The sequence below is a fragment of the Vombatus ursinus genome, unplaced genomic scaffold (genome assembly GCF_900497805.2).
Source record: "Vombatus ursinus unplaced genomic scaffold, bare-nosed wombat genome assembly UNPS02014778.1, whole genome shotgun sequence".
Lineage (NCBI taxonomy): Eukaryota > Metazoa > Chordata > Mammalia > Diprotodontia > Vombatidae > Vombatus > Vombatus ursinus.
Genome location: NW_020954556.1, coordinates 37,574,259 through 37,593,719, shown reverse-complemented (window position 1 = coordinate 37,593,719; position 19,461 = coordinate 37,574,259). Strand labels below are relative to the sequence as shown.

General features: G+C 41.1%; 1 protein-coding gene across 5 annotated transcripts in view; it reads left to right on the top strand.

The window, feature by feature from the left end:
* SPTBN1 (spectrin beta, non-erythrocytic 1) overlaps positions 1-19,461 on the top strand; it is a 270,149-nt gene that overhangs the window by 212,818 nt on the left and 37,870 nt on the right. For all 5 annotated transcript variants that reach the window (XM_027865230.1, XM_027865232.1, XM_027865233.1 and 2 more), the window contains 6 exons: positions 670-823; positions 1,592-2,462; positions 2,559-2,696; positions 3,543-4,299; positions 6,105-6,307; positions 14,105-14,195. In XM_027865230.1, coding sequence (XP_027721031.1) covers positions 670-823; positions 1,592-2,462; positions 2,559-2,696; positions 3,543-4,299; positions 6,105-6,307; positions 14,105-14,195 — 2,214 coding nt within the window. The remainder of the gene's footprint in view (positions 1-669; positions 824-1,591; positions 2,463-2,558; positions 2,697-3,542; positions 4,300-6,104; positions 6,308-14,104; positions 14,196-19,461) is intronic.

Sequence of the window (19,461 nt, the reverse complement as noted above, 5' to 3'; positions counted from 1 at the left end):
CCCTAGGAAGATTTTTTTTTTTTTGGCAGCTTTTAGAGAATGGATTGCAGAGAGGAGAGACTGAAAACAAGGAGACCAATTAGGCTATTACGATAATCTTAAGTGAGAGATATAGACAGAGAAGCCACAAAATGATAGCATGTGGGTGGGAGAAATAGACAGCAAGAGGTATGGAATGACTCTAAGGTTGTGAACCCAGGTGCCCATAAGGATGGTTCTTTCCTCAACAAAAATAGAGAAGTTTGGGAAGAGGGTGGATTTATAGGGAAAGCTAACGAATTCTATTTTGGACATGGTCATTTTGAGCTACAGATGCTGGAACCTAAAAAGAGAAGAAAGAGAAACGGCTGTCGCATTTATGGAAGGATTGCTAGTAGCCTTAGAAGAAGGAGTTTCAGTTGAGTGGTAGGTTTGGAAGCCAGGCTGCAAAGAATTGAGAAATGAGTGGGTTGGTTAGAAGAGAGCAGCTTTGCCCTTACTCTTCTCAGCTCATGCAAAGATTGTGAGTAGGTGAGGATATGGAGACTGGTGCTTTCATGTGAACCTCTTGCTTTCAGATGCTCTGCTTTCTTCTCTTACTTTACATAATTGAATTGGCATTTGTTGGTGTTGCTTTTTTAAACAAACAAACACATGACTTCATATCTTTTCACTGTCTTTCTTGCATAGGTGCTACTCTTATCTCAAGACTATGGCAAACATTTGTTAGGTGTGGAAGACTTGTTGCAGAAACATGCTTTGGTTGAAGCTGACATTGGTATCCAGGCAGAAAGGGTGAGGGGTGTGAATGCCTCTGCTCAGAAGTTTGCTACAGATGGTGAAGGTAAGGTGGGACCTTTTGACTGTTGAAGATGTTGCCACCTCCCAGCCACCAAAATGGGAGAAGAGAAACCTTTCATTGATTTCTGTCTGGTGGGAAGGAGATGGGACTCTAAGGCTTTTGACACTATTAAGCTGTCATAGGTAGTACATGAATTTGGGTCTCTGTGCTACTGTTCTTGAATTTATCAAGTACCATGAGTGGAGGTAGGGGAGCAAGATGCAATCTGGAGAGAATAGTTTGAAATGTTTACCATCTATCTTGGATTCATGCAATGGAATGGGAAAGAGGGGAATACCCTCTTCTTTCTTCTCTTCCTCATTCCTCTTTCTCCCCATTTCCTGCCAAGTCTCCAAATCCAACTTGGTGTTAAATATGTTTTCATGTTCAACAGTGAAGCTTCACTAAAACTATACTTGGTTTGGCCATGTCCCTATAACCTTATGTAGCTACTAAGAAAACCATTTATCCTTCCCATCTGGTATCCTGTCATACTGGGTCAATATTCTCTGAGGTTTGTTGTATGGCATTTCTTAGAAACAAAATTGGCTCATGTGCCCTCTTAGTTCTTGAGTGACTTGGAGATGAGATATTTTTTTCTAACATGGAGGGAATACTTTCACCTAACTCTAGTTAGCAAGGAGGCCATGTTAAGTCCTGCCAGCAAGTCAAGTGGTGAGAACAAAGGTGTTGCCTCTTGCTTCCAAATGAGAAAGAAACCTAAGCTACATATTCTGAACACCTTCACTTTTCTTCCCATATCTCAAACAGGTTACAAACCATGTGACCCACAAGTCATCCGAGATAGGGTAGCCCACATGGAGTTTTGTTACCAAGAGCTTTGCCAGTTGGCAGCTGAACGGCGAGCTCGCCTAGAGGAATCTCGCCGCCTGTGGAAGTTCTTCTGGGAAATGGCCGAAGAGGAAGGCTGGATAAGAGAGAAAGAGAAGATCCTATCCTCAGATGACTATGGGAAAGACCTGACCAGTGTTGTCCGCCTGCTCAGCAAGCACAAGGCATTTGAGGATGAAATGAGTGGACGCAGTGGCCATTTTGAGCAGGCCATCAAGGAAGGGGAAGACATGATCGCTGAAGAACACTTTGGATCTGAGAAAATCCGAGAGAGAATCATTTATATCCGGGAGCAGTGGGCTAACCTGGAACAACTTTCAGCCATTCGGAAGAAGCGCTTGGAGGAAGCCTCTCTTCTCCATCAGTTCCAAGCAGATGCTGATGACATTGATGCCTGGATGTTGGACATCCTCAAGATAGTCTCCAGCAGTGATGTGGGCCACGATGAGTACTCAACACAGTCCTTGGTCAAGAAACATAAGGATGTAGCTGAAGAGATCGCTAACTACAGGCCAACCATTGACACATTGCATGAACAAGCCAATGCCCTGCCCCAAGAGCATGCTGAGTCTCCTGATGTGCGAGGCAGGTTGTCTGGAATTGAAGAGAGATACAAAGAGGTGGCAGAGCTGACCCGACTGAGGAAGCAGGCACTACAGGACACCCTGGCTCTATACAAGATGTCCAGTGAGGCAGATGCCTGTGAACTTTGGATAGATGAAAAAGAACAGTGGCTTAACAACATGCAGATTCCAGAGAAGCTAGAAGACCTGGAGGTTATCCAGCATAGGTAAGAGCAGGTTGAGGGTTGTGCCCTCATAGTTACCACTTGCTTCTCAGTAACAGAGGAACTGTAATGCCACTGAAAAAACTCTTCTTTTTTCAGATTTGAAAGCTTGGAGCCTGAAATGAACAACCAGGCATCACGGGTTGCAGTGGTGAACCAGATCGCACGCCAGTTAATGCACAGTGACCATCCACGTGAGAAGGAAATTAAGGCCCAGCAGGACAAACTCAACACAAGGTTGGTGTCTTTTCATGTTTGAAACAACCTCAGAGCAATGAGGAAAGATGGGTTCAAACATTTCATCTTCCTATCAGGCATTATATGTTATTACTAATGACATTATTGTTTGCATATATAGCTGTATTAACTTTTTCTGATTTGCTGCAAAGAATCATTTGGGGTAGGAATGTGAGGGTTATGGCAACCCACTCCCCATTGCAGGTTTCCCTTCCATTTTTTTTCATTCTTTCTCTCTGTCTCTTTCTCTCACCCTCTCTTAGTCTCTTACCAGTACTCCATCATGGGAATAAAGGTGTGGGAGGAGGATGGTTAGAATTTTAGTTCCCATTCTCAGTTATTATCTCAGACAAAATATTGATGTTTTTTCAACTTTGGTTCCATAAGTCTTCTCGTAAAGCCAGACTTTTATCCATGCCTTACTTTCCTACTCAGTAATCACATTTGAGTAAAAATTCAGAAAAGACCCAGTTCTTAGGGCCAGTGTAAACCTTTGGGTTCATTAGCTGTCCTTCACACAAGAATTTAATGCGTCATGAACAAGGAATGTCATGGACTTTATTCAAGGACAGGTGTTCACAGGTGCTTTTCCTTTGGTAGTTAAGCCAGTATATATAACATCCATCTCCGTTCTGTTTCCATAGTATCAACCGTTCACATGCTAAATGACCTCATTGTTTTATTTTTCTTGGGGGGGAGGGAAGACAGGAGGGCCGATAGTCTAGTTCAGCAGGTGTTTCTCCATTGTGAAGGGGTGGGATTCCAGCTTTAACTTTAGCCTTCGGTTTTAATATTTAAATACCAGCATTTGCTATTATTTTTAACTCTCTTCTTTTTCATTTGTAGGTGGAGCCAGTTCAGAGAACTAGTAGACAGGAAGAAAGATGCCCTCCTATCGGCCCTGAGTATCCAGAACTACCATCTTGAGTGCAATGAAACCAAATCCTGGATAAGGGAAAAGACCAAAGTTATTGAATCCACCCAGGACCTGGGCAATGACCTGGCAGGAGTCATGGCCTTACAGAGAAAGCTGACTGGCATGGAACGAGACTTAGTTGCCATCGAGGCAAAGCTGAGTGACCTGCAGAAGGAGGCAGAGAAACTAGAGTCTGAGCATCCAGATCAGGCCCAAGCCATTTTGTCAAGACTGGCTGAGATCAGTGATGTATGGGAGGAGATGAAGACCACCCTGAAGAACCGAGAGGCCTCCTTGGGAGAAGCCAGCAAGCTGCAGCAGTTTCTTCGGGACTTGGATGACTTCCAGTCATGGCTATCTAGGACCCAGACAGCAATTGCCTCAGAAGATATGCCAAACACGCTTGCAGAAGCCGAGAAGCTCCTGACACAGCACGAGAACATCAAGAATGAAATTGACAACTATGAGGAAGACTACCAGAAGATGAGGGACATGGGCGAGATGGTGACCCAGGGACAGACGGATGCTCAGTACATGTTTCTTCGGCAGCGTCTGCAGGCTTTGGACACTGGATGGAACGAGCTCCACAAGATGTGGGAGAACAGGCAAAACCTTCTCTCTCAGTCCCATGCATACCAGCTGTTCCTTAGGGATACAAAGCAAGCAGAAGCGTTTCTTAATAACCAGGTAAATCTGGTGGCAAACCTTTCTTTTCTATGACATGTAAACCTCAGTTGGCCTCTCAAACTTTTGATTGGTACTTTGGCCCAAAGTCCCTTTCAGTACATTAAGGTAGAGGTAACTTTTACATATATCAGAACATGCTCCTCTAATATTTGTCTCTATACCTGTTACCAAGGGACCGGGACATCCAGAAGGGTGATAAAATAGAAAGAGGGATTGTGTTGTACTCCTCCTTGCTCTTGGATGCCTCTTAAGCGCTCGCTGTTTGATCCTAGGCAAGACACTTTAACCTCTCAATTTCCTCATCTATAAAGTGGAGATAATAATATCATCTACCTCAGAAGATTTTTGTGAGGATCGAATGAGGTATGAGTAAAGCGTTCTGCAAACCTGAAAGCACAGTATAGATGTTAGCTGCTATAATTATTGTTACTGTGTGCTCTCCAAGGTCCCTTCCAGCTTGAAATCTAGAGTCCCGTCCAGTGTCTGGAATTTTGTCCTGCTTTTACAGAGTGGAAGAATCCAAGTATACTCTCTGGCCCATACACCAGAATAAAGGATCTTTTCCATGGAGAACCCGATATAGTGAAGTTTTTACGGATTGGCTGGCTCCTCCCTCCCTCGGTAGTGGGGGGAGGGAGTTTCCAGAGCAATTCGGAAATCATGCAGCATCCTTAGTAGATGGGATCTTTTGGGGGAAGATGTCGCTAAGCGTAGTTAAAAATGTTAGGAGACGTAACTCTTTTCCCTTAGGAGATAATATGGCAGGAAGTCAGGCAAAGGAAGGTGCTTTTTTTCTGTGGGAAAATTCCTTAACGATTAGCATTGGTGGAACGGACTGCCTCAGGAGATCATTGAATCATAGACCTAAATAGAGCTGGGAAAAACCTCAGAGAGCATCTAGTCCAGGGGTAGGGCACCTGCAGCCTCGAGGCCACATTTGGCCTTCTAGGTCCTCAAGTGCAGCCTTTGACTGAATCCGAACTTCACAGCTGAACCTGTGGCCTCAAGGTCGCAAGTTCTCCACCTCTGATTTCTAGTCCAACACCCACATTTTACTGTTGAGATAACTAAGGTCCAGAGAATTTAAGAGACTTAACCAAGGTCTTACAGCCAGAAGTCTAACCCATTCATTCCATTATGACACACTTGTGACTTGCTCAGGGACACACATGAGAGGCAAGATTTGAACCCAGTTTTCTTATTCTGGAGCCTCTTTTCTAATGTGCCACAGTGAAAGGATATCTCCCTCATTGAAGTTCTTAACAAGAGTTGGATGAGTGACCGCTTGGCTGAAATGTTGGTCTAAACTGTTTCTGTGGTCCCTTCCAACTCAGAATCTGTGATTGTTTGGAAGGAGGGTATAACTCCTAGTATCTGACACAAAGGGCTGAAGATACATCTATAGGTGCCATTATTCAAAGCTTCCATTATCTTTTTCAATCAGCACATCCATTACACATACAAATCATTCAATAAACATTTATTAGATACCTATATGCACCAGGCACTGTGCTAAGGCCTGGAGGTACAAAAAGAGGCAAAAGACAGTCCTTCTCTGAAGGAGCTTACAATCTAATAATGACACTTAATTGCTGATGAAAATTTAGTTTTAGTTTCATTTACTAATTAAATTACCTTTCAAGTGTCAGGAATCAGTAGTTGCACAGAATTTTGTACACAGTTTTGACAAGTACTGAGAGGGCTGATCCCATGTCTGACAAAGGGTAGAAATTATTTTTGTATATGGAATACATTGAATACAGTTTCTTGTTACTATTATTATCTTGGTTATTTTTTTTTTAAAGGAGTATGTTTTGGCCCACACTGAAATGCCTACCACCTTGGAGGGTGCAGAAGCAGCAATTAAAAAGCAAGAAGATTTCATGACCACAATGGATGCCAATGAGGAAAAGATCAATGCAGTTGTAGAGACAGGCCGGAGACTGGTCAGTGATGGGAACATCAATTCAGACAAGATCCAGGAGAAGGTGGACTCGATCGATGATAGGTACAGCATGCTTGGCATTTTACACAAATCTCACTTTCAGGTCTTGACCGCCCCACTTACTCTGCTAAAAAGGTGTAGATGTGGATTTGTCAGCTCATTATTAATTACAGGCACTTAGAAATATCTCATCTGAAGTTCCATGGTAAATCAGTAACAATGATAATTTAGCAACCTAGGATTTTCAGAACAAGGCCATTATAAAGAATAATAGAGAATCAAGAGCTTCAGAAACAAAACTTAGCTGATCTTTAATCAAATGTTGTAAGAGCAAGTATGCTGAGTTGTGATCAGGTAAGAGTCCATGACCCTGGGACAATTAGCATTCAAGTTATTCATACGAGAAGGGAGCCTGAGAACCAGGTTTGACTGAGGCCCCCCTGCTATGAAGTTTCCCCTGCGAGGCCCACGTTCACTTTCCCTTCTTCCCCCCCCCCCGCCATGGGATGCCCCCTGTGAAGCACAGGGGAAGGTTAGTCTGCTCGTCCTGTCCCCTTGGCAAAGCCAGCATTTCCCAAGGTACAAAGAACCTTTATCCAGCATCTCTTGCAAAGTCAGCTTAGATGACATTGGAACAGTATCTCTTTCATGAAGAGAGAAAAGGCTTTCTTCCTTCTCCAGAGTTGTGTGTTTTTTGTGCTCCTAAAATAATTTTTTCCTGTGCCAAAGGACAATTTACCTCATTTGATCCTTGCACCAGGCTCTCACCTTGCCCTCATTACCAAAGTCTGGGAAGGTCAGGGACAGATAATTGCTCTGGCCCCCAGGGACGGGCTTCACTGAGCCTACCCCCTCTCCTCTAGGATATTCCATTTCACTTCTTTGTTTCCACTGTCCTGATAATTCACTATATTCCCTGGCCTGCTTTCCACCTGATGATTTCTGGATCTAGTTTAAGCTAGTTTAAAAACAAAAACAAAAACCCCTCATTGTGGAGGTGAGAGAATGAGTGAATTGGCTCAGTCTTCAGGAAGATTCCTGTTGGATATCCTAGGGCTCCTGCTATATGCTGAGGTGACTGGTGGCATAGTGGATAGACTACAGGGCCTGGAGTCAGGAAGACCTGAGTTCAAATGTGACCTTAGATACTTAATTAGCCATATAACCCTGGGCAAATCAACTTAACCTCTAGTTGCCTCAGTTTCCTTAACTATAAGATGGGGATAATAATAGCACCTACCTTGAAGGGTTGTTGTGAGGACCAAATGAAGTTATGTTTGTAAAGTACTCAGCACAGTGCCTGGCATATAGTAGTGGCAATATAAATGCTAACTGTGATGCAGCTGCTGCTTCATGGCAGGGTGGGAAGAGAAGCTACTTTTATGTTCCTCTCCTGTTTCCTTGGTGCTGAGGAGCTCAGGTGAATTTGGAATTGTGAGTCCTGGGAACATAGTCGTTCCCCTTTTTCAGTCAGAGCTTAAATTCAAATCCCCAATTATAAGTCAGGCTTGTGGCGGGGGGAACAGAGGAGGAATTTCTTTCATTCCTTTAAAACAAGGAGTGGGAAGTGTTTTAATTGTGATCTCATCCATCTACATCAGGGGTTCCTACCCTTTTTTGTGTGATGGAAATCTTTGGCATACTGGTGAATCCTAAGAATTCCTTCTCAAAATTATGTTTCAGAAGGCATAAAATAAAAATATAATGCACAAGATTAACATTTAGTAAATGGTTACTGATTGATCACCAAGAAGACCAACTATATTGAAATACAGTTTTGTATTTTTTTTATTCCTTTATTTTTTTAACTCACAGACTCTCTGCAATCGTTTATTTTTAAATTCACAGACCCTCTGAAATACAAACACCAGTGCCTTTAAGGGGGTCTTTGGAACCCAGGTTAAGAATCCCTGATCCACATTCTTTGAAAACACCAGTGGTCTTGTAGAAGAGAAGGCAGAGTATGCTTAGCATGTGTCACAAAGGATGCTTCACCTTTTTTTTCCTCTGTTAAAATGTAATCACTCCCTAAAAAGAATATACCGTATTACCTTCCTTCCACAGTATATGGTTACAGCATAGGACTATAACAAATTGGCCTTGACACTTACAGATGTAGTGTCTAACAGATTTCCAGCTTCCTGGATGCCTTTCCATTGTATCTGTTTGTTCCATGCTGGCCTTAAGTGTACAGCAGGTGCAGAGGGAGCAGGTGGTACCTGGCGACAAGGATCCTCTTGAACATGACAGAAGCTTTCAGCAGGGATTGGACCCCCTCTTGAGCAAGAACCAGATCTCATCAAAGCCTAGAACAGCTTCCAGAAGATTTTTTTTTTTTTTGATAAAAGGGACAAACTAAAAAGAAAATATTTGGGAGCATAAGAAAAGATTTGTTTTTGTCTCTCTTCCAGGAATGGAGTGATCATTTGGGTTATCAATTATATTTTTCTCGATGCCAATTAGATTCCGATTTTACTTTCATATCCTCAGATGAGGAGTTGACCCTATGTGGCTCTTGTTTCATTTAGAATACAAAAGGCAGTGAGTTACAGGCATTTTTATGGGTATAAGCAAAATAAATACGTAAATCCCTTGGTCTAATCCTTTGGTATAAAATCACTTGAATACTGTGGTTGAGCTAGTTAGGTAGGAAGCAGAATTATTAAATTTATTGAGATGAAAAAGTACAGGAAGAAAGCCTGGACTCTTAACAACTTTGAGCAGTGTTAGTGGTATTTATAGGTGCCTGCGACTACATGGAAAAATAGAGCTTTTAGTTGTATTCTTCCTGGGGGGTATGATTAAAGACTAAAGAAAAATTTCAGGCCACGGTCCAATGTCTGGGAGAACAAGAAACCAGGGTTTTTGACCCAAAATATCATTTTTTGAGAGCAAAGCCTTCCTGTCTTAGGAGAAAAGACCCTCAGTATTTAATGTCCATATAGCATCTGGTTTCCTTGTTTCCCCAGAAAATCTCCGACTTTAAAATCACTAAGCCTGTTTGTGCCAGGGCACCTGGGATCGTCTGTTCTCCTATAAACACCACCTGGCTTGGAGCCCAAATTGTCATTTTTTTTTTCCCATATTGATGTTAAAAAAAAGTTCTACCGTGCACTACTTGGGGGAGGTGGGCGGAAAGACATAACAATAAACTCAACAAATCAGACCTTGCTAAAAAGCATCCTGACAACCATAGCAAGGCTCTAATAAGTTCTCAATGTTCTCAACAGATTCCCTGCCTTGGAGTCCATAGCTTTGCTTTGACCTTCAAGGAGTTTGCTTCCTGTTCACACTGTCGGGAAACACTTTCATACTTTAAACCACAATCACTTATGCCAAGTGTTTCCTGATTCAGTGATACCTCTGGTCCTCTCGCTGCTCAGAGAAGCCCTTCATTTCTTCTTCATTTCTCCCTTCTCCTAGTTTAATTTCATCTTTTCACTGGACATTTGGTAATTATCCCATCTCAATCTTCCCCCCATTTTGACAATTACACTAAAAAGAAAAAAAAAAGACAAATACACTAGAGCTGGCAGTGATTAAGCCTGTGGTTGAATTTTTTAAAGAAGTGGTAGTTGAACAAGAAACACTTCCAAATGTTTACCTAGGTGAATTTCTCCAGATAGTGCTTGAAGCAGAAATGTATTGCCTTTCATAAGCTTGGAGTCTTCTCAGAATTGTCTGCATGCATTAAAAAGAGGTTTATAAGATGCACTGGGAAGGAAGGGGAGGTTGTAATAGCTGTGGACTACTGGCAAAGGTCTTAAGTCTTATTTTTGACCCGTCACAAATTCCCTATATCATCTCGAATATTTGCTGATGGCCCTCAGAGAATAGGCAGGTTTTGGTGAATGGCTGCTCCTGACGATTAAATCCAGCTCCCTCAAAAATCAAAGGAAATACATTCAGGTTTTTTGCTTCATTGAAGACTCTAAAGCTAGGGCTCTTAACCTGGTTCTTGAACATGTTAAAAAAAATTTATAATTGTATTTCAATATAATTGATTTCCTTTTTTTGCATTTAAAAGTCTTACTGTGAGAAGGGGATGAAAGGCTTACCCTGCCTTCCAAAGGGGTTCCATGACACGTAAAAGGCTGAGAACCTTGATCTGACGTCTTATTCCAGTTTACCATCGTATCATGAAGGTGACCCTGGGTTCTCTTGACTCTGCCAAGCTGGAAAGGCTTCACATATGGGTCTAGTGATGGATTTACATGTCAAGATAAATTTGGAGGCTTATCAGTTTGGCCACAGGTGGATAAATTTTTCAGACCTTGCAACTCTTTAAAAGCTACTAGGTTATAGAAGAGTTTCAATCTGCATTTAAGGAGAAATAAAGCTATGTCAATGAGATTACAGATTTTTAAAATATTGAAGCATGATGAAGACACAGTTTTAACTATGGGAGTTTTTTACTTTGTCCTTCATCGTCCCAGTCTTATCTTCCTTTATCTGTCCTGCTTTTCTCTTTGATACGCCTTGAGATAACCATTTACACTGGGTACTTCCATTTCCCTCACTCTAGTCCAAACCTTCTGCAGCCTGGCTTCTGGATTCATCATTCAGCTGAAACTGTTGTCTTTAAAATGACCAACTCTAATGTCCTTTTCTCAATCTTCATCCTTCTTGACCTTGCTGTAGCTTTGATACAGCTGGATCACCTCCTAGCATATTCTCTCATGTCTATATTAATGACTCTCCCCTCTCCTGGTTCTCGTATCTGTCTGACCTCCTCCTCTGTCTTCCTGCCTTCCTAACTGATTCCTAAGCTGTGTAATTCCCACTCACTGTGGGTATCTCCCAAGGCTCTGGGCTTCTTCCCTCTTCCCTATATACTATGTTATTTGGTGACCTCATCATCTCCCATGGATTCAATTTTTGCCTCTGTACAGATCATTCTCTTATCTGTGTATTCAGCTGTAGTCTGTCTCCTGACTTCCATCCTCATATCACTGACTGTGGACACCTCAAACTGAATGTCCCTTAGGCATCTGGAACTCAATATGTCCAAAATTGAACTCATTATCTTCCTTCCCCCACTCCTGAGCCCCTCCTCTTTATAATATCCCTATTACTATTGAGGCTACTACTATCCTCCCAGTAACCCAGGCTCACGGCTTCAGTATCAATCTCAACTCTTCACTCTCACCCCACGTATCCAATCTATTGGCATATCTTGTCATTTTACCTTTACAACATCTTTCCGATCATAACCACTACCCTTTTACAAGCCCTCTCTCTCAGTTTGTACCTCTCAGTTGCAGCTTGGTCTATTTGGAGATCTACTTGGTGTCTCTATCTCGTATTTCTTCCCTCTTTAATCCATCTCCCACATAGGTGCCAAAGTGGTTTTCCTAAAATGTCGATCTGCCTGTATATACTCCCTCCACTGTTCCCACCACTGCCCTAAATTCCAGTGGTTCCCTATTAACGCCTTCGCTCTCCTGGTAAACGTGGCTGGACTGATTAGAAGAAAATTGTTCACTCTTAAGAAACCTTAAGCTGCCAGCTCCCTTTCTTTCCTCTGGGGCCCTTCCAGCTCACCAAAACCCAACTTGTCTTGCAATAAGAATTAGATTGAACTCCCAAAGTATTCCCTAATCCAAATTCCACCTTTTCCTCTATTTGTATGAAGGATTAGTCTCCCAGTCTTCCTCTTTTGGGTTTCTCTTTCACCACTGATCAGTCTACTTGCATTTCCAGATGGCTTATACCTTTTCCTTCCATTTCCCCTCCAACTCTTCCATTTATGCCTGCCTGGTCCTTCCTAGCCTCTCCCTAATGAAATTGGGGTGGATGTGGCAAGGATACATTTCCTTTAGCCAGAGTTTTCCCGAAGGAATGTGAACACATTGAGATCTCTCCTCCTAAGGATGTGGAAACTCTTTGAGTTTTTGAAAAGTAAGATATTATCCCCTAGGGGCTGAGTCATATGCTCCTCTCTCTTTTTCACTTATAATACACATTTGACCTTCTTTCTCTGATATACTTTTGACACTGTTGACCCTCTTTTTTTCCTTCAGTCACCCTAGAATGAAGGAATAGCATCATTACTACTAGAAGCAATGAATGTAGTAGAAGGAACACTGGAAAGGGAGTCAGAAAACCTGAAATCTAGTCCTGACTCTCCCATTAGCTTGTTGCTTCACTTTGGATAACTCACCCTTTTGGGGCCTTAATTGCTTCACCTTAAAAGTGAAAAGGATCAGGGAGGAAGGTGTACCAGATGTTCTGTCAGCTATGGAGCAGCTTAGAAATTGTGATTCTCCTTCCTTAAAAGTAGCCATTCATTTAGTGTTGATTCAGTGTCCACATGGTACAGAGTGCCGCTCTAGTCTTTCATTTATCTCAGAAAATTCCCTAGGTGTCAGTCAAGTTTTTATTTCACTTATTCCAAACTCTGCATTGTAGAGGATGGAAGAGAAACAAATTCCTTATGTGTTCTTATAAATCCTTTACCTAAGGGCTGGGAAGATGCTAGTGATGTTATCATCATTGGATGCCTAGAAAAGCTGAGCTCAGTGACTTGCCCTGGCATATACAGCATTTCACAGTTAGAACCAAGTTGAAAACCCAAGTCTCTTTGTAGTCCAGTTCATTCCCACTAAATTTTACCACTCCTGCATACAGCTTTATATCCCAGGCTACATGAGAATATTTGGGGAACTGCATTCTTGAAACTATTTTCTACTTCTTCAGGACACTGTGGGTTAGCCTTCCTAATTGCTTTGAAAGCCCAGAAAATCAGTCTTTTTCACAGCATCCAATTTCAAGTGGAAAACTTCTAGGTACAGAAAGGTTAAATGCTTTTTACCAGTGAATGCAGTGACCTCCAGGGTCGACAATGGGCGTATGAACAGAATTCAGATGTGCATATTTAGTGAGCTAATATGAACCTTAGAAACAATAACCAGCATGTATATAGCACTTTAAGGTTAACAAAGCACTTTATGCATATCTCCTTTTATCCTCACTGCAACCTTGGAGCACTATTATTATCCCTATTTTATAGATGAGGAAAGTGTGGTATAAACTGATAGCTATGCATGCCAGTTTCTGAGTCTTGGGGATTGTGGTTTAGGTTTCATCATCCCCTCCGAGCATCAATTTCCTCTGTAAGTCGAGGAACTGGACTAAATTATCTCGAAGATAAGATGGATCAGTTCTAACATTCCAAATTTGGTTTTTGTCCTTCCTCCCAAAAGAAATGTCATAAGTGGCATTAATTTGTACTTTCTTATGTTACTGTTTAAAGATGTGTTAAGAATCTTTATAAATCAGTCAGCCAAGTATTTATTAAGCTTCAGTATGCTAGGCACTGTTCTAGGTAGGTGGGAAGGATGCAAAGATAAAATCCAGTCATTCTTTTCCTTCAAGAAATTTTTATCTTTTCAGAAGAAATGCTTCATATGTGTTTGTCCTGTCTAGCACCATTATAAGCGTCGTAAGGGCATTGTTCCCAGCAAAGCCCTGTTGGATAGTTTATGCTCACTCAGTGCTGTTGAATGACTCATTTGGTGGAGAGAATTCAAGATTAGGAATCAGCTTTTTGAATGGATTTGTTGTGTGACCTTGAACTAGTATTTTAATCACTCTTAATCTGGACTTTTTCACTGAATAGATACTACCAATCTTCATCATTTTTTGGTCACTTAATTATGAATGCTGAACATGTTTGTTTTGGCATAAACCATGCATTAAAAATTCTAAATGACTATTTTCTGTAACTAACCTTTGCCACAGCTAATCTCATCACTAGATAACCAGAAAAATAATAGTAGAAAGTCTGGGGAAGAAAGTCGATATGAGTTAGTACATTCCAGATTTTTTCAATGTTGTTTTTCTCTTTGTCTTCCACAGACACAGAAAGAATCGTGAGGCAGCCAGTGAGCTTCTGATGAGGTTGAAGGACAACAGGGATCTTCAGAAATTCCTGCAGGATTGTCAGGAGGTATGCTTTGCTATACTAGTACCATAAGATTCATTCACTTTCAGAAGAAAAAATATTCCACTGCATCGCAAAGTTGAGAGACCTGATGACATCTCCCAAGATTATTATCATACGATAACACTTCTACTTTTTAAGGCAACATAACAGCTATTCTAGTTAGGAACATTAAATCAGTGTGTGCTCACCTGGCCTAGAAAGAAAGAAAGTAAGGCTGTTTTCCAGGTGAGTAAAAATAAGAAAAGAGTCAAATTCCTGATTTTATTGGAATCCCAAGATACATCTTTCAAGCTGCAATTGAAAAATATGTTAAAAGCAATAATTTGAAGCCCAACATTATCTAGGCTTCCAAAGGCTAAATTTAAGTATGTGATATTAATCTGATGATTATCCTACTATTTCATACTTCACTGACACATGCATAAACACATTTTAAAAACTGAATTTAGCTGAATGAGCTAGGGAGGAAGAGAACAGTTGTACAAACGTGACTCATTCATTAGAAGTACATCACTCTTAGTGCGTAGGAAGACGGATCTGAGGCCTTTGGCTTAATTGCATCCCCAGAAAATGAGAGTGGAGACCAGCGATATTAGAGTGAGCCTGCAGAGTCTTGGCAGTGTGAAGGCCCTCCTCAGCTCTTCACAGACACCTAGTATATAAACTATATGACCACATGCTAAAAGACATATGGATTTGATCGCTTTCTCTGACTATCATCCATGACAGAAGTGAACTTTTATGCTTCTTAATCCTCAGCCCTGTTGGGCATCTTGCTAAGTGCTCCAGCAGCTAAATCTCGGACCAATAAAGCCCCAGACTGCAAAGCTAAGGATTTTCTTCCTGCAGTACCAATACTGCAGGGGTCTCTTAACTGTAGCCAGACATGTTGAAGAGAAAATTGTCATCACTACCAATAGATGCTTGAGTTCTGGTGGCTGAATGGGATGCTCGTTTAAGAGTACTAATTATCTGTGACAGTGACTCAATCTTGGACATGCAGGGGGAGGAACAGACTCTAAATTTAGCTGTGTAGAATTTGTGTTGTGCTTGAGTGGAGTGGGAAAGAATCTTAGGGTTTCTTTTCCAGGCTGTAGTTTTACTTCCCTGTATTAATAACTGATAGACCATTTTGTCATTCCTCTGGGAATGCCTTAAACTTTCCACTGTCCCTGAAGGCCATCTTGCTAGGTCTCATCAGGATCCCAAGCTAAATCAAGCTCAAGGAGGCAGCATCACCATAAAGATGAAATCTTTTTGTCTGCCCGAGGTGACCATATGCCCTGGATTTTCTGGGACAGATCTTATTTCAAAAATTCTGTCCTGTTGTCTCATAAAATACCAAATGGCCAAGATATCTCAATATCTCCTACAATGGTAACCAAATATATATATTAATTGCTTAGGTTTTTGTCTCATTCCCACTATTACCAGTAATAATAAAAAAAAAAATAAAACTACCATTAATAATAGCACCTTAATTAACAATTAATTAATAGAACCTTAAGGTTTTTCAAAGCATTTTCCATGTTACTTTTAGACTATACTCCATGAAGGAGAGGAGTTGTGTCTTTTCTAAACTTTTTTACAGTGTGTTCTTCAGTCAGCTGGCATTTATTTAACATCTACTATGTGCCAAGCACTGCAGATATAAAGAAAGGCAAAAGATAGTCCTTGATCTCAGGTAGCTCACAGCTTAATTAGGGAGATCACCTGCAAACAACCATATGCAGACAAGACAAATTGCCAGTAGTCACAGATGAAAGAGGACTGGAAAAGGCTTCTTGCAGAAGATGCCCAGTGCCGAACTTTCCAACAGTACTCACTTCATGAGTGTTGAGTTGATTCATATTGAAAGAATCAGTTCTGCATGATAGGTATAGAGTGCTGGACCTGGATTCATAGATTTAAATCACCCATCTGACTCACTTGCTGTGTGACAGTGGACAAGTCATTCTCATTGTATCTCCGTTTAATCGTTTCTAAAATGAAGATAATATCTATGGAACCTACCTTTTTTTTTAATTGCTATCTTTTAAATCACCTTCATTACAAAATAAATCCCTCCTCCCTTCAGCACTACATGTACCTTTCCCCCACTCCAAGAGCCATTCCTTGCAACAAAGAATTTAAAAGAATGCAAGGAGATAAAAGTAGTTCCACCAAACCAACCAAATCCATAGTATATGGAGTATTGTTCTATACTCCTCAGCCAAGGAAGGAGATGCGTTTTCTCCGCTGATTAGGTTCAAATTATTCATTATAATTTCACTGCATTCAGCTTCATTCAGTTTTGTTGTTGTTATTCTTAGGGTTGTTTCAAGGATCAAATGAGATAGTGTATTAGTAAAGTGCTATGTGGTTCTGAAGTCCCATAATTTTCTGAAAAAGCTGTTTGTGAAATGGAAAGGATCCTGGATTTGGGGTCGGAGATCTTCACTCAGCTCTCAGGCTTGCCACTTTTGTAGTAATTCAGTGATTTGGATGGGCAAGTCTCTTAATTTCCCTGAAACTCAGTTTTTTCATCTGTAGAACGAGGGAGATGGATGAGGTGCCCTCCATAGTCCAGCTCTCAGATCTAAATCCATAATCCTATAAATGGGAACATGTTAGGAAGAAGGGTTTACTACATACCTACTTGAGATGTGTTTAGTTTCCAAATTTCCCTACTTTCTACTTAGAAAAGTCCTATCACAAAATCTCATTTAGAAAAGGACGTCCATTCAGTGCCTAAACAGTAATCTCCCCTTCCATAAACCCAAAAAATGGTCATCCAGTCTTTGCTTAGAGACCATACAAAGGGAGGATGATGGCTGAGGGAGAACTGACTACCTCCTAAGGTAGCCCCATTCCACTTTGGGACAGTTCTAATTGTGTGAATATTTTTCCTTGTAGCAAACCTCAAGTTTTCTTTTTTGAATGCTTAAAAGTAGAAATGTGTGGGAAAAATAAATATACAAAATGATTGACTAGCTCAGTGCAGTCACAGGAAGTGGTTAGCCCCAATTTTAAGAAGCAGAATTTAACTTTTTCCATTTATTCTAAATTACCACCTTTGGTTACAAGGAGCCCACTCTGCAATGTGGGCAGCTGCCAGTTTCCTTAAGAATATCCAGAACGCTCAGCCTCCTGTGTGTAGTTTCACTTCAAACCATGGAACAAAGTTTTAACTGGACTTTTCTATGCTGTGAAGGTTACAAACTATTTGGCCTACCCATAACTGCTGACCATTACTCCACCTTTGACCTTTCCCTTTCTTTCCTTCCATCATCAGAGGTAGGGAACCTCTGGCCTTGAGGCCTCCTGTGGCCTTCTAGGTCCTTGGGTATGGCCTTTTGACTGCATCCAAGTTTTTTTGAGTTTTTTTGGTGAGGCAATCAGAGTTAAGTGACTTGCCCAGGGTCACACAGCTAGTGTCAAGTGTCTGAGGCCAGATTTGAACTTAGGTCCTCTTGACTCCAAGGCTGGAGCTCTATCCATTGCACCACCTAGCTGCCCCTGCATCCAAGTTTTACAGAACAAATCCTTTTATTAAGGGGATTTGTTCTGTGAAGTTTGGATTCAGTCAGAGGGCTGCACTTGAGGACCTAGAGGGCCACATGTGGCCTCAAGGCCACAGGTTCCCCACCCCTGGTATAGTTCTTTATACAATGAGTTGGACTTCTGGTATTTGCAGTTAGAGCCATAGAAATTGGGTCTTCATCAAGACACCATCTTCTTGTCATCAAAATTATGGCACCAGCTAAGATTTTTCTGGTACTCCAAAAACTTATTTGGTTCAAACATCCCAGGGTAAAGTTTGTGTCAACAGCTTGTTGCAACAGCTGTAATTCCACAAGACAACATTCACCAAAGTAGGTCTTTTTCTCTCTCAGCCAACTTTCTTGCCAAGAGAGTTTGAAAAAGCACCCCAAGTCAGAAAGCTCCACCACTTGTATCCTTTATGGATTCTTAGAGCTTCCGCAGGTCACGTTTAATCCTGGTGCATAAGATTTAGGAAACCAAGTGACCTGAGTCTTTGTCATGCTCCATTCCTTTTTTGAAACCTTGGGAATAAAATAGAATATTCTTATTTCCTAAACCCTTCATATGTGTACCACCCCCTTATTGAAAACTGCAAGGATGGGGCTGGAGGCTCTCTGAGAAGCAATGGAAACCAAGTGAACACTTGCTTTTGTGGATCAATACAGAATTAATACTCTAGTTCTTTTAGTGGGTGTAGTTTTTGTTTTTTAATATTAGGTTTTGTGTTGTCCAGGAAATAAAGTGCCTTTGTTTTATTCCTTCTCACTACCTACCCTTTCTCCTCAAAGATCTTATCACACCCACCTGTGGTTTTGATCAGCTGGTGATTTCCGTGCCTTTCTCTTGCTTGTAATACAATGATCAGAACAGACTCCTTCTCTGTACCACCCCCCTCCCTGTTTTTCAAGCTATGCAATGCTCTTTTCTGTAGAGAATAATTATATTCTTAAATGACCTTTCAAAATGTCCACAAATTATTCCTGCTTCAGGAATGTTGATGGAGAGCTGATGATCCAGCAAGTTCCACAGATCCATTTCAGGGCACTGGACCTCCCAATGTTTTTATCTGTAGGATGATGTGCTCAGCAAAGAGGAGATTTGTTTATAAGCCTCTGTTTTTTGTTAAGGGGTTTTTGGTCTCCATTTTATTCCCCTTGGGTAGGTGGCTATGAATAGAGGAAATATGTGGATGTCCCTGGCAGCTTTAATAAATGTTCTTTATTGTGTTCACTGGAGATTTTTTTTTTTGAGGCCTTGAGATTAGAAGGATACAGGGGGAGGTTTTGTAATTTGGTTTTTCCTTTTTTGTTTTTAACCTTTCCCCTTCGCACAATTAAGTGCCCATAGTTTGTTTTTCTGATTGCTGAAGTTCAGACAACTGGAAAAAAGGTTGATGTTTGAAAATTGGAGTTTTCTCCTGTCTGTAGTACTTTGTTTACAAAAAGTTTTACTTTTTTAAAGAAAATAATAATTTCTCTTAACTAGACCAATGAAACTCCTCCTTTCTGGGCTGGTGAACTAGAATTGTCAGAAACAGAAAAAGTAAGATAGGGAAGAGTGCCAGAGGCACACTGAATCCTACCATCATCTTCCTTGACTTTGTTTATACAAGTATCAAATCTTTTAGTCAAGTGAGCAAATTTAGGGGAATGGGTTTCAGAACCTCAGTAGAGGGCTAATTGGCCCTAAATACGTACGGATTTCCTGTCATTTGTATGTAGTATGCTGAAAGTCTTTGGGATAG